The sequence below is a fragment of the Salmo salar genome, chromosome 17, assembly GCF_965601325.2.
Source record: "Salmo salar chromosome 17, fSalSal1, whole genome shotgun sequence".
In the NCBI taxonomy this organism is placed as follows: domain Eukaryota; kingdom Metazoa; phylum Chordata; class Actinopteri; order Salmoniformes; family Salmonidae; genus Salmo; species Salmo salar.
In genome coordinates this window covers 29,950,087-29,964,156 of record NC_138307.1, presented here as the reverse complement: position 1 = coordinate 29,964,156, position 14,070 = coordinate 29,950,087, and the positions used below count along the sequence as shown (strand labels likewise).

At 40.8% G+C, this 14,070-nt stretch overlaps 2 protein-coding genes across 2 annotated transcripts in view; both read right to left on the bottom strand.

Annotated features, from left to right (window-relative positions):
* LOC106575980 (uncharacterized) overlaps positions 1-14,070 on the bottom strand; it is a 185,525-nt gene that overhangs the window by 64,387 nt on the left and 107,068 nt on the right. The window lies entirely within an intron of this gene.
* Positions 358-12,678, bottom strand: LOC145861465 (uncharacterized). The gene is made up of 3 exons (XM_082964433.1): positions 12,587-12,678; positions 5,948-6,142; positions 358-2,352 (listed from the first exon to the last, which is right to left on the bottom strand). Exons 2-3 carry the CDS (start codon positions 6,030-6,032, stop codon positions 1,589-1,591), a joined length of 849 nt encoding a protein of 282 aa, XP_082820559.1. The 5' UTR covers positions 6,033-6,142; positions 12,587-12,678; the 3' UTR covers positions 358-1,588.

Sequence of the window (14,070 nt, the reverse complement as noted above, 5' to 3'; positions counted from 1 at the left end):
CTGGGAGATTCGTTTGAAGTCTCCATGGTGATGTGTAGGATCCATCTAGATACCTGGGAGATCCGTTTGAAGTCTCCATGGTGATGTGTAGGATCCATCTAGATACCTGGGAGATCCGTTTGAAGTCTCCATGAAAATCATAGATGAGTTAATGGGTCTAAGTTTTTTAAACCATTACATATGCATTAGTGAGAATACTGGTGGCTGGCATATTGGCTTGTCACCATGGTGATGTGTCGAGGTGTAGTGACATGTTTTGAGTAGATAAATACAAATATACATTTTGAATTTTAAGAAATAAAACAAAGCTCATTTACAGAATAGAAATCCCAAAAAACAAAGGCAGGCCAGCACAAATTAATGGAGAACATTTATTTTTCATTAGTAGATGAATTAAGTTCACTACAGTTATCCAAATACATGAATCATCAATGACGAAAATAACAAATCTACACTGAACCAAAATATAAACACAACGTAAAGTGTTGAGCTGAAATAAAAGATCCCAGAAATTCAACAAGTTCAAATGAGCCTCACAAAGCTGCATTATCATGCTGAAACATGAGGTGATGGCAGCGGATGAATGGCACAAAAATTGTGTTTGTTGTCCGTAGTTTATGCCTAACAATAGCGTAACCTCACTGCCACCATGGGGCACTCTGTTCACAACATTCACATCAGCAAACCGTTCGCCCACACAACACCATACACATGGTCTGCGGTTGAGGCCAAATTCTCCAAAACAATGTTGGAGGCAGCTTATTGTAGGGAAATGAACATTAAATAATCTGGCAACAGCTCTGGTGGGTATTCCTGCAGTCAGCATGCCAATTGCACATTCCCTTAAAACATAAGACATCTGTGGCATTGGGTTGTGTAACAAAACTGTGCATTTTATTGTCCCCAGCACAAGGTTCACCTGTGTAATGATCATGCTGTTTAATCAGCTTTTTAATATGCCACACCTGTCAGATGGACAGATTATATTGGCAAAGAAAAAATGCTAACTAACAGGGATGGAAACAAATTTGAGCACAGAATTTGAGAGAAAAACGCTTTTTGTGCATATGGAAAATGGGACCAACACTTTACATGTTGCATTTATATATTTTTTCCAGTGTAGATGTTTCAAAGCATGTTTATCGTTAAACAAAGTTGATTAATAGCAAAAATAATATACCCAAACTAGTGGTGAAAACTGATCATCACACCATCTCTATCTGATACATGCTGTGTGAACCAGCTCATTCCCACAGAAAACTGCAGAAGGACACCGTACCACCCAGTCAACATCACACTCCATTGTTTTAAGTGATCCCTCAGAGGGTTTTCAACACTAAGGGAAAATCCAAGGTAATCTAAATATGTTTACAATAGAATCTAACAAAACACACAAAAACTGACAAGTTGTACACTGATCAGTAAAGTAAAGAGAGGCTAACATTCTATAACACTCCTTTTCCTCTGCACAGATCTCTCAGTGAGAAACAATTGGATTACAATAGTGTTCTACGCTTTCTTCATTTGATCCATTCACTGTTACCACTTCTTTTATCAGATGAGAATTAAGTGATGGAGTGATTTAATCTTAGCTGGTCTGAGAGAACTGATGAGGCTTCTCTCCTTTATGTATACGTTGGTGTGTTTTTAAGTTGCTCAATTGAGAGAAACTTGTCCCACAGTCAGAGCAGTAGTAAGGCTTCTCTCCTTTATGTATCCGTTGGTGTCTTCTTAAATTGCTCAATTGAGAGAAACTCGCCCCACAGTCAGAGCAGTAGTGAGGCTTCTCTCCGGTGTGTGTTCTCTGATGAGATTTTAGCTCAGTTGATGTTTTAAAGCCTTTCCCACAGTCAGAGCAGGAGTAAGGCTTTTCTCCTTTATGTATACGTTGGTGTGTTTTTAAGTTGCCCTGTTGAGAGAAACTCTTTCCACATTCAGAGCAGGAGTAAGGCTTCACTCCTGTATGTATTTGTTGGTGACATTTTAAGGTATCCAATCGGGAGAAACTCTCCCCACAGTCAGAGCAAGAGTAAGGCTTCTCTCCTGTGTGTCTTCGCTGATGAGATTTTAGTTCAGTTGATGTTTTAAAGCATTTACCACAGTCAAAGCAGGAGTAAGGCTTCTCTCCTGTATGTATTCGGTGGTGACATTTTAAGGTATCCAATCGGGAGAATCTCCCCCCACAGTCAGAGCAGGAGTAAGGCTTCTCTCCTGTGTGTATTTTTAGGTGTATTTTGAGCTTTGATAGAATTGGGAAAATCTCCTGACAATGTGGGCAGTGGTGAGACCTCTTAGCTCTGTGATCTTCCTGCTGTTGCTCTCTAGATGTAGAGAATGTCTCAACACGGCCTCCTGTGTGATCAGAAGAACCAGTCAGTTGGTGTGATATACATGTCAATGACAACTCAGTTGTGATCTAGATCAATAATTTTTTTATGAAGCCCTTTTTAAATTAGCAGTTTTCAAAGTGCTGAACAGAAACTCAGCCTAAAACCCCAAAGAGCAAGCAATGCTGAAGCGCCAGTAAAAACTCAGTAGAAAGGCAGGAACATAGGAAGAAACCAAAAGAGGAACCAGGCTTCGAGGGGTGGCCAGTCCTCTTCTGGCTGTACCGGGTGACATATGTATTCATCTCGATCTTATGTAGCAACATTTGAAATTATGTTTTTTTACATAGGATAAAAGTAGAGACTCAGAGCTAGAAAATGGTATATCATACACTACAATTGATGAACAATAGGAAAGTAATTATGCTTTAAAAGTTGATAAACTTGTAACCTCACTTGAGAAAATGGCCTTTGAATGTTTTGGTACACCTACTGGAGACCTCTGTCTACACCAATTCAGCATCGTTCACACCCTGTGCTGTTGGCAACAATTTACGCTTTTTTGTCAACTTTTACAGACACGGCCATATTCAACAGGTGTTGAGCGTTCGTAAATTCGTCATTTATTCTGCGCTCTTGTACACTCAGACGAGAGTGCTCTGAAATCAGAGTAGATAGACGTAGCTGGTACATTCGCTCTAGCTATCAATAGTTGTTGCAGTGACAAACATTCTACTGAAATGGTTACTTGCATAGTGTTAAGACATGTAGTTAGCTAGCTAAACAATGAACCATAGTCCCAACTCTTGCCGTTAGTACCCTGCATTAATCTGCCGGTAGCTAACAAACCAGCTAGCTAACATCAGGCTATAACTAGCAACGCAAATTGCTCTGAGATATGAATAATATTACTACACAGATCATAACGTTTGCTAGCTAGCTAACAGTACACTAACTTGAAATGAAAATGACTGACAAAATTAGAAACGTGTAATATCTGAAAATGTAGCTAGACTATCTAACCCGTATACGTGGATGGACGCTTCTCACTCTCTCACTGATATCATCGTTACCATTAGTTTGAAGATGTAATCCAGAAACATGCGTTTTCTCCATCTCCTTAGCTATCATACTCTAATTCCACTGATTTCAAAACTCGGTCCTCCAGAAAGTGGAGAGCAACACTTTTGGAGTTCCACTACGAAATATTTATTTTTAAAGCCGCATTAGACAGGATTACCTACACATACTGACCAGCTCAAATAGACAAAAGCATGCTATATGTCTCTAGGCATGTCCAGCCCACTCATCTCAGCCAATGATGGCTAGCTGGAAGGTTGCTGGCTTTTTCTGTGGCTAAACCAACTAGGCTCAGAATCGTTTTATTTTATTTGTATTTACAGATGGCATACATGTTTGTTATTAAGGCACATGAAAGTTCACATGTTCCAGAAGGCATTTCAGACAAAAAACACATTTTCATTAAAAAAAAAAGTTGGCATTCAAATGGCTCTACTGTGAAGCAATGATGTGTGACATACACCTAGTCTCCTGAAACGAGTCAAATATCAGGTGTGGCCAGTCCTCTTCTGGCTGTACTGGGTGACATATATATTCATATCAGTAGGCTGTACAATACAGGGGAATACAACTATTGTAAAAGTGGGTAACAGCCAGGGTTGGGTCAATTCCATTTAAATAACAGTCAATTCAGAAAGTAAACCAAATTACAATTACAAAATTTCCTAATTGAAAAGCATTGAAGAGAAATGGAATTTCAGTCTATTTTCTGAAGTATCTGGTATTGACCCTAACCCCAGTAACAGCGGAAGTCAAGGGGCAAAAGGAGTGAAAATTATGAGCCATATCATCCTCCACTCACTATCACAAGGGTTAGTAACTACACAGACTCATTTCATAGAACTTTAAAAAAAAGTGGCAGTTGGTTTATTTCCCTTCTTTAGTCTACTCTCTAAGCACTCAAGATCGCTTAAGATGTGTGATGTCTGAATTACAGAATTCAACCAAGCAACAGGCTGGGTCATAATTTATAGAGGTCTAACTTATGAAAATAACGTAGCAGTGCATTCGGAAAGTATTCAGACCCCTTCACTTTTTCCAGATTTTGTTACGTCACAGCCTTATTCTAAAATGTATTAAATATTTTTTCCCTCATCAATCTACACACAAAACCCCATAATGACAACGCAAAAACAGGTTTTTAGAAAATGTTCGCAAATATATAAAAAATTAAAAACAGAAATACCATATTTACATAAGTATTCAGACACTTTGCTATGAGACTCGAAATTGAGCTCAGGTGCATCCTGTTTCCATTGATCATCCTTGAGATGTTTCTACAACTTGGAGTCCACCTCTGGTAAATTCAATTGATTGGACATAATTTGGAAAGGCACACACACCTGTCTATATAAGGTCCCTAAGTTGACAGTGCATGTCAGAGCAAAAACCAAGCCATGAGGTCAAAGGAATTGTCCGTAGAGCTCCAAGACAGGTTTGTGTTGAGGTACAGATCTGGGGAAGTGTACCAAAAAATGTCTGCAGCATTGAAGGTCCCCAAGAACACACTGGCTTCCATCCTTCTTAAATATAATTAGTTTTGAAACACCAAGACTCTTCCTAGAGCTGGCCGCCCAGCCAAACTGAGCAATCGGGAGAAAAGGGCCTTGGTCAGGGAGGTGACCAAGAATCTGATAATCACTCTGACAGAGCTCCAGAGTTCCTCTGTGGAGGGGGAAAAACCTTCAAAAAGGATAGCAATCTCTGCAGCACTCCACCAATCAAGGCTTTATGGTAGAGTGGCCAGACGGAAGCCACTCCTCAGTAAAAGATACATGACAGCCCGCTTGGAGTTTGCCAAAAGGCACCTAAAAGACAAAGACCATGAAAAAGAAGATTCTCTGGTCTGATTAAACCAAGTTTGAACTCTTTGGCCTGAATGCCAAGCATCACATCTGGAGGAAACCAGGCACCGCTCATCACCTGGCCAATACCATCCCTATGGTGAAGCATGGTGGTGGCAGGGACTGGGAGACTAGTCAGGATTGAGGGAAAGATGATCGGAGCAAAGAACATTGAGATCCTTGATAAAAACCTGCTCCAGAGCGCTCAGGACCTCAGACTGGGGCAAAGTTCCACCTTCCAACAGGACAACAACCCTAAGCACACAGCCAAGACAATGCAGGAGTGGCTTCGGGACAAGTCTCTGAATGTCCTTGAGTGGCCAAGCCAGAGGCCGGACTTGAACCCAATCGAACATCTCTGGAAAGACCTTAAAATAGCTGTGCAGTGACACTCCCCATCCAACTTGACAAAGAATGGGAGAAACTCACCAACTACAGGTGTGCCAAGCTTGTAGTGTCATACCCAAGAGGCTGTATTCGCTGCCAAAGGGGCTTCAACATTACATTTGCAAACATTTCTAAAAACCTGTTTTTGCTTTGACATTATGGGGTATTGTGTATAGATGGATTAAATTGTAGTTTTCATCAATTTCCGAATAAGGTTGTAACATAAATTGTGGAAAAAGTCAAGGGGTCTGAAAACTTTCAGAATGCACTGTAGATAGTCATGGAAAGAGCAGGTTCTAACAGATTTACCAATCTCCTCCTCCTCCTCCTCATCTTTAATGATGACATTCAGCTCCAGTGTTTGACTGCAGTCTTCCAGCTTCTCTGATGCCATCTCTGGATCCTGCAGTGCAAACTGGGCTCCACTGTCACAATCAGGACCCAGTGACTGTAGGTTTGTCCTCACTGTTGATGTTAACGGCCTCAGACTTAATCTGAGTCGGCCTGTAGTAATAAAGACAAACGGACACAAAAGTTATTTTCTTGACAGTTCTGGCACTTTATTCTGCAAAAATACACTATTTTTTCTTGTTCAATTATCTCATTTCAGTAGATCAGGTAGCTAATCCTTAACAAAACATTCATTCACATTAGACACAAAGTACACATTTTAGATTGCACAACATAAATGCACTTAATCTATTGTAGATTTCCTAAATTCACATAAATGCATAAATGACTCAAAAACCATTTACTGCAAGACTGCAGTATGATTTAGGCAGTAATATGTAATTTTTTTATGAATAACCTTGTCTTACCTGTATTATTTCACTCACAAAAAACAATTGTATTTCCCATTCACACCATAGTAAGAATTATCAGGGGTCGTACAGTGGCAAGTCAAATGCAAGGACTTTTTCAGGCACTAATATTTATGTACTTTAAGCCCCGTGTGAAAACCCAGAACTATAGATTAATATAGAAACAACTGAATGTGTCTGAATATTAGTACACATGTATAAAACTGATAATTATTACATTCAGCTTCAAAACTGTAGTGCAACTGAAATGTCTCTCTCTGATGAGGCACTACCTGCCTCATTGTACAGACCTATGGTATCATGGCGGTCCGCAAACCCCCAACAACTCTGCTGCAGTTTACAAGATAACTTTCAACCTGGTATTTCTGCTTTACACAATCCAAGTTGTTGATAACCTTACCAATGAAAGCTATGAAGTACATTTTAATCACTATTAAAGTATCCTTTGTCAGCACATTTATGGGCGCAAGATTTCTGAACAGGCCTCGAAACCATGTCAGGACTAGTAGGAAGACCAGTTCTGACAGAAGGTCCTCTTACTACAGGACCCACCATGGAAGCTCCATCAGTCTGACAGAAGGTCCTCTTACTACAGGACCAACCATGGAAGCTCCATCAGTATGAGAGTAGGTCCTCTTACTACAGGACCAACCATGGAAGCTCCATCAGTCTGACAGAAGGTCCTCTTACTACAGGACCCAACCACGGAAGCTCCATCAGTCTGACAGTAGGTCCTCTTACTACAGGACCAACCACGGAAGCTCCATCAGTCTGACAGTAGGTCCTCTTACTACAGGACCAACCACGGAAGCTCCATCAGTCTGACAGTAGGTCCTCTTACTACAGGACCAACCATGGAAGCTCCATCAGTCTGACAGTAGGTCCTCTTACTACAGGACCAACCATGGAAGCTCCATCAGTCTGACAGTAGGTCCTCTTACTACAGGACCAACCATGGAAGCTCCATCAGTCTGACAGTAGGTCCTCTTACTACAGGACCCACCATGGAAGCTCCATCAGTCTGACAGTAGGTCCTCTTACTACAGGACCAACCATGGAAGCTCCATCAGTCTGACAGTAGTTCCACCAGTCTGTCTTACAGCCTCTGCATATGATACATCATGACGGATTCTATATCTCTGAGCATCTCTCTGCACCTGGCATCCACCAAATGCTGCACTGTGTGCCCTCCGCACAATTGCAACACTTAACCGTCACATTGCTCCAACATTCACCGTAATCATGTTCCCCACCACACTTGGCACATCTTTCCACTCAACAGCTACATGTCCCATTCTTTGGCATTTAAAAACACTGATGATTCACCGTTGCTGCTCCAGTTTCAACTGTTCTGCTATGGAACCCTGACCTGTTCACCGGACATTGCACCTGTCCCAGACCTGCTGTTTTCAACTCTCTAGAGACAGCAGGAGCGGTAGAGATACTCTCAATGATCGGCTATGAAAAGCCAACTGACATTTACTCCTGAGGTGCTGACCTGTTGCACCCTCGACAACCACTGTGATTATTATTATCTGACCCTGCCGGTCATCTATGAACATTTGAACATCTTGGCAATGTTCTGTTATAATCTCCACCCGGAACAGCCAGAAGTGGACTGGCCACCCCTCATAGCCTGGTTCCCCTCTAGGTTTCTTCCAAGGTTCTGGCCTTTCTAGGGAGTTTTTCCTAGCCACTGTGCTTCTACACCTGCATTGCTTGCTGTTTGGGGTTTTAGGCTGGGTTTCTGTACAGCACTTTGTGACATCAGCTGATGTAAGAAGGGCTTTATAAATACATTTGATTGGTTGATTGATGAGGCTGGGTCAAATTCTCTGACATTGAAGCTAAGGAATCCTATTCTGTACTTTTCCAGACAAAACCTTCTCAAACCTCAACAGCACTGATAAGCTTTCACTTCTTTGCCCCTCTTTCCTACTGATCAACCTTTAGTCTTCAACCACTGTCTCCCTTCACATGTTCTTTAACAAGATCATACATGGACATAGATATTGGTCATCAGAGATTACTCCCTTCAATTTAGCATGGCTTCTGAGCTTCGTCACATTATGATTTTCCAATTGAAGAATCTTCCCTTGCTGAACCTGACTAGCGCAAGATATTAACAATCTACCATTTTCAATGAATGGCCCAGTTTAACGTCACCTCTCTTTTTATGGCCTTGGTTAACCTGTTGGGGATAGGGGGCAGTATTTGCACGGCCGGATAAAAAACGTACCCGATTTAATCTGGTTACTACTCCTGCCCAGTAACTAGAATATGCATATAATTGTTTGATTTGGATAGAAAACACCCTAAAGTTTCTAAAACTGTTTGAATGGTGTCTGTGAGTATAACAGAACTTCTCAAAACCTGAGAAGATTCCAAACAGGAAGCGCCCTCTCTGACCATTTCTTGGCCTTCTTGATCATCTCTATCCAAAACAGGGGATCTCTGGCATAACGTGACATTTTCTAACGCTCCCATAGGCTCTCAGAAGGCGCCAGAACGTTGAATGATGACTTTGCAGGCCATGGCTGAAAAACAGTAGCGCATTTGGTAAGTGGTCGATCTGAGAACAATGAGACTGGGACGCGCGTGCACGAGACGACTCCATGTTTTCATTTTCAGTCTTTGAACGAAAACAACGACTACCGGTCGGAATATTATCGCTTTTTTTTAGAGAAAAATCGCATAAAAATTTATTTTAAACAGCGTTTGACATGCTTCGAAGTACGGTAATGGAATATTTTGACTTTCTTTGTCACGAAACGCGCGTCACCCTTCTTTACCCTTCGGATAGTGTCTTGAACGCACTAACAAAACGCCGCAATTTGGATATAACTATGGATTATTTGGAACTAAACCAATATTTGTTATTGAAGTAGAAGTCCTGGGAGTGCATTCTGACGAAGAACAGCAAAGGTAATCCAATGTTTCTTATAGTAAATCTGAGTTTGGGGAGTACCAAACTTGGTGGGTGTCAAATTAGCTAGCCTGTGATGGCCGGGCTATCTACTCAGAATATTGCAAAATGTGCTTTCACCGAAAAGCTATTTTAAAATCGGACATAGCGATTGCATAAAGGAGTTCTGTATCTATAATTCTTAAAATAATTTATGTTTTTTGTGAACGTCTATCGTGAGTAATTTAGTAAATTCACCGGAAGTGTTCGGTGGGAATGCTAGTCACATGCTAATGTAAAAAGCTGGTTTTTGATATAAATATGAACTTGATTGAACAAAACATGCATGTATTGTATAACATAATGTCCTAGGAGTGTCATCTGATGAAGATCATCAAAGGTTAGTGCTACATTTAGCTGTGGTTTTGGTTTTTGTGACATTAAATGCTAGCTTGAAAAATGGGTGTCTGATTATTTCTGGCTGGGTACTCTGCTGACATAATCTAATGTTTTGCTTTCGTTGTAAAGCCTTTCTGAAATCGGACAGTGTGGTTAGATTAACGAGAGTCTTGTCTTCAAAATGGTGTAAAATAGTCATATGTTTGAGAAATTGAAGTAATAGCATTTCTAAGGTATTTGAATATCGCGCCACGGGATTCCACTGGCTGTTGAGTAGCCCAGAGAGGTTAATCAGATAGGGTGTAAATGAGGCCCTGTGGTCTCCTTAACCTGTTATGGCTAGGGGGCAGTATTTTCACGGCTGGATAAAAAACGTACCCGATTTAATCTGGTTACCACTCCTACCCAGTAACTAGAATATGCATATACTTATTACATATGGATAGAAAACACCCTAAAGTTTCTAAAACTGTTTGAATGGTGTCTGTGAGTATAACAGAACTCATTTGGCAGGCAAAAACCTGACAAGGTTTCAGGCAGGAAGTGGCCTGTCTGACAAGGTGTCGTTCTTCTTGTCTCTGTTTATTGAAGAGTGAGGATCTTAGCTGTCTCGTGACACTTCCTACGGCTGCCATAGGGTCTCAGAAGGCGGTAAAAAGCTGAATCGTGGCTTTGCAGGCTCTGGCTGAAAAAAAGTAGCGCGTTTGGTTAGTGGCTGATTACAGTACTGTGAGACTCAGGCTCGTGCCCGCGTCGACCGAAAGCTTTGTTTACTTTCCTCTGTTTAGCTAAAAGGAGATTCCCGGTCGGAATATTATCGCTTTTTTACGAGAAAAATGGCATAAAAATTTATTTTAAACAGCGGTTGACATGCTTCGAAGTACGGTAATGGAATATTTAGATTTTTTTTGTCACGAATTGCGCCATGCGCGCGACCCTGATTTACCATTTCAGATAGTGTCTGGGACGCACGAACAAAACGCCGCTATTCGGATATAACGATGGATTATTTTGGACCAAACCAACATTTGTTATTGAAGTAGCAGTCCTGGGAGTGCATTCTGACGAAGACAACAAAAGGTAATCAAACTTTTATAATAGTAAACCTGATAAAAAAAAAAAAATATTGGTGAGTGCTAAACTTGCCGGGTGTCTAAATAGCTAGCCCGTGATGCCTGGGCTATGTACTTAGAATATTGCAAAATGTGCTTTCACCAAAAAGCTATTTTAAAATCGGACATATCGAGTGCATAGAGGAGTTCTGTATCTATAATTCTTAAAATAATTGTTATGCTTTTTGTGAACGTTTATCGTGAGTAATTTAGTAAATTCTTAGTGAATTCGCCAGAAGTTTGCGGGGGGTATGCTAGTTCTGAACGTCACATGCTAATGTAAAAAGCTGGTTTTTGATATAAATATGAACTTGATTGAACAAAACATGCATGTATTGTATAACATAATGTCCTAGGGTTGTCATCTGATGAAGATCATCAAAGGTTAGTGCTGCATTTAGCTGTCTTCTGGGTTTTTGTGACATTATATGCTAGCTTGAAAAATGGGTGTCTGATTATTTCTGGCTTGGTACTCTGCTGACATAATCTAATGTTTTGCTTTCGTTGTAAAGGCTTTTTGAAATCGGACAGTGTGGTTAGATAAAGGAGAGTCTTATCTTTAAAATGCTGTGAAATATCATATGTTTGAAAAATTTAAGTTTTTGTATTTTTGAGGAATTTTTAATTCGCGCCACGCCTATCATTGGATATTGGAGCAGGTGTTCCGCTAGCGGAACGTCTAGATGTAAGAGGTTAAACACAATCACAACTTTCCACTGTGACACATTATTACTATAGCTCCCTACCTTGGGCCTCTTTAGAGTTTCTATACTACATGCACCACTGCTTCCAGTATCATTATCTCTGTTCTTCCTATGTCTTTCCACTACAGACCATTCACATTCTAGGCCCTCATCCTCCCGCTCCATATCATCAGAACTGTTCCCCACATTGATCGCATTCCAGCACAGCTGTTGCTTCTCAAACTCTCTCTCCATTTCCATTGTTTCAGGGGTGTCAAACTCATTCCATTGAGGGCCGAGTCTCCACAGGTTTTATTTTGTCCTTTCAATTAAAACCTAGACAATCAGGTGAGGGGCGTTCCTTTCTAATTAGTGTACCTTAATTCATTAATCAAGTACAAAGGTGGAGAGAAAACCCGCAGACACTTGGTCCTCCATGGAATGAGTTTGACAGGTGCTCTGATTCATCTGCATTAATCGACGCCATTCCATGCAGTTGGCCTCTCTCTCCAAATGGTGAAGGATAACTTCAGTTAGCTTCCCTCTATTTTGACACCATCAAACAGCCTCATGTCGCCCTTTCACCACGAGCAAACTCCTAGGAAGACGACCGAAACCGTTGAAGCCGCCATTTGACTAGCCTCCTCCATACCATCCTGATCTCGCGAGCATACATTAAAGAAACAGTGTATGTAAACTCGCGAGATCAGGATGGTTCGGACGAGGCTATTTACCAGCTCATAAACATTTTACACAAAACCAAGAACATGTAAAACCGAACTCAAATAAGTGGAATCTTTATGAAATGACCTTGACGAAATTATGTACATACACTCAGACAAACCCAAAGTCTAGCTATGTGACCTGAAAAATCGTTTTTAATCACGTTCTTCACTCACTCGATTTGACCCCAAAATAACACATACAATTAAAACATTTACCAAACATGATAACACCTTGACAGATTTGTTACCTAGCATATTATATATTCTTTCGACATTAGAAAGGTTAAACGTGCTAGTACATACCTGTAATAATACATTTGAAACGGACACAACCCCTATCGACATACAAGCACAGTTCTGTCGTTTTCTACCCGGAACTTCCTGTTCCCCACAACGACAATACAACAGCGTCATCTTCTTCTCTGGTATACAGACATTTACACAAATATAACCTGTCTGCCGCCACCTACTGTACGGTTAGTAAACTGTAGAAACAAATACATGTCCATTGCGGAAAAGGGGAGGGGGAACAACGACATCAAAACACATAAATAGATAAATAAAAACATCCCACTCCTTCAGTCACAGTCCTATTCAAATCACATCCCTACACAGTCTCATGGGCCTCGTAGGGAGGAACATCTTCAGTCACAGTCCTATTCAAATCACATCCCTACACAGTCTCATGGGCCTCGTAGGGAGGAACATCTTCAGTCACAGTCCTATTCAAATCACATCACTACACAGTCTCATGGCCTCCTAGGGAGGAACATCTTCAGTCACAGTCCTATTCAAATCACATCCCTACACAGTCTCATGGGCCTCGTAGGGAGGAACATCTTCAGTCAGTATTCCCTGCAATCAGTGGTGTAAAGTACTTAAAATATTTGTACTTAAGTACCACATAAGTCGTTTTTGGGGGTATCTGTACATTACTTTTGATATTTTTGACAACTTCAACTTTTACTTCACTAGATTCCTAAAGAAAATAAGGTACTTTCTACTCCATACATTTTCCCTGAGACTCAAAAGTACTCGTTACATTTTGAATGATTAGCAGGACAGGGGAATTGTTCAATTCACGCATCCCTACTGCATCTGATCTGGCAGACTCACTAAACACAAATACTTTTTGTTAATTATGGGTGTGATTTTAAATGTAATCTGGAGTGCCAGAGTGCGCTTGGGCGTTCGTAAATTCAGAGCGTTGTCAGATTGTCAGTTCGTATCGGTCTCGGAGCGTTCAGAACCACACTGGACGCTCTGGCGGAGGAGTAGGGTTGATTCAAGCTTTCTGACCTCACAACGGCAGTCAAGCATCCAAGCTAACTGGTTAACATTGGCTAGCTTGCTAGCTACTTCCAGTACAAATGAGAGAACTCTGACCATTTTACTCGCTATAGCAGAGCTGGTTAGGCTGTGTTCATGTTATCCAGAGCATTGGTGACTTTAACTGTGCTACAGGCAACAATTTAATTACGCGTTTTTTGCCGACGTTTACTGACACCGGCCATATTCAAGGGGTGTTGAGCGTTCGTTTTTCATGAATTATTCTGCCCTCTGGCAGCCTCAGACCAGAGTGCTCTGAAATCGGAGAATATAGCCAGAGCGAATTTAGTAAACCACCCTGAGAGTTAGAATGTATCCCTGACTTTCCGTACATTTAAACTACAAGAAAATCGTTCTGTCTGGTTTGCTTAATATAATGAATTTGAAATTATTTATACTTTTACTTTTGATACTTAAGTATATTTTAGCAATTACATTTACTTTTGATACTTATGTAC

Coding starts and splice junctions, on each gene's coding strand:
- LOC145861465 (XM_082964433.1), bottom strand. CDS start 6,032: ATGGCATCAGAGAAGCTGGAAGACTGCAGTCAAACACTGGAGCTGAAT. Junction 2,353..5,947: donor GGAGGAGGAGGAGGAGATTG/GTAAATCTGTTA, acceptor CTGATCACACAG/GAGGCCGTGTTGAGACATTC.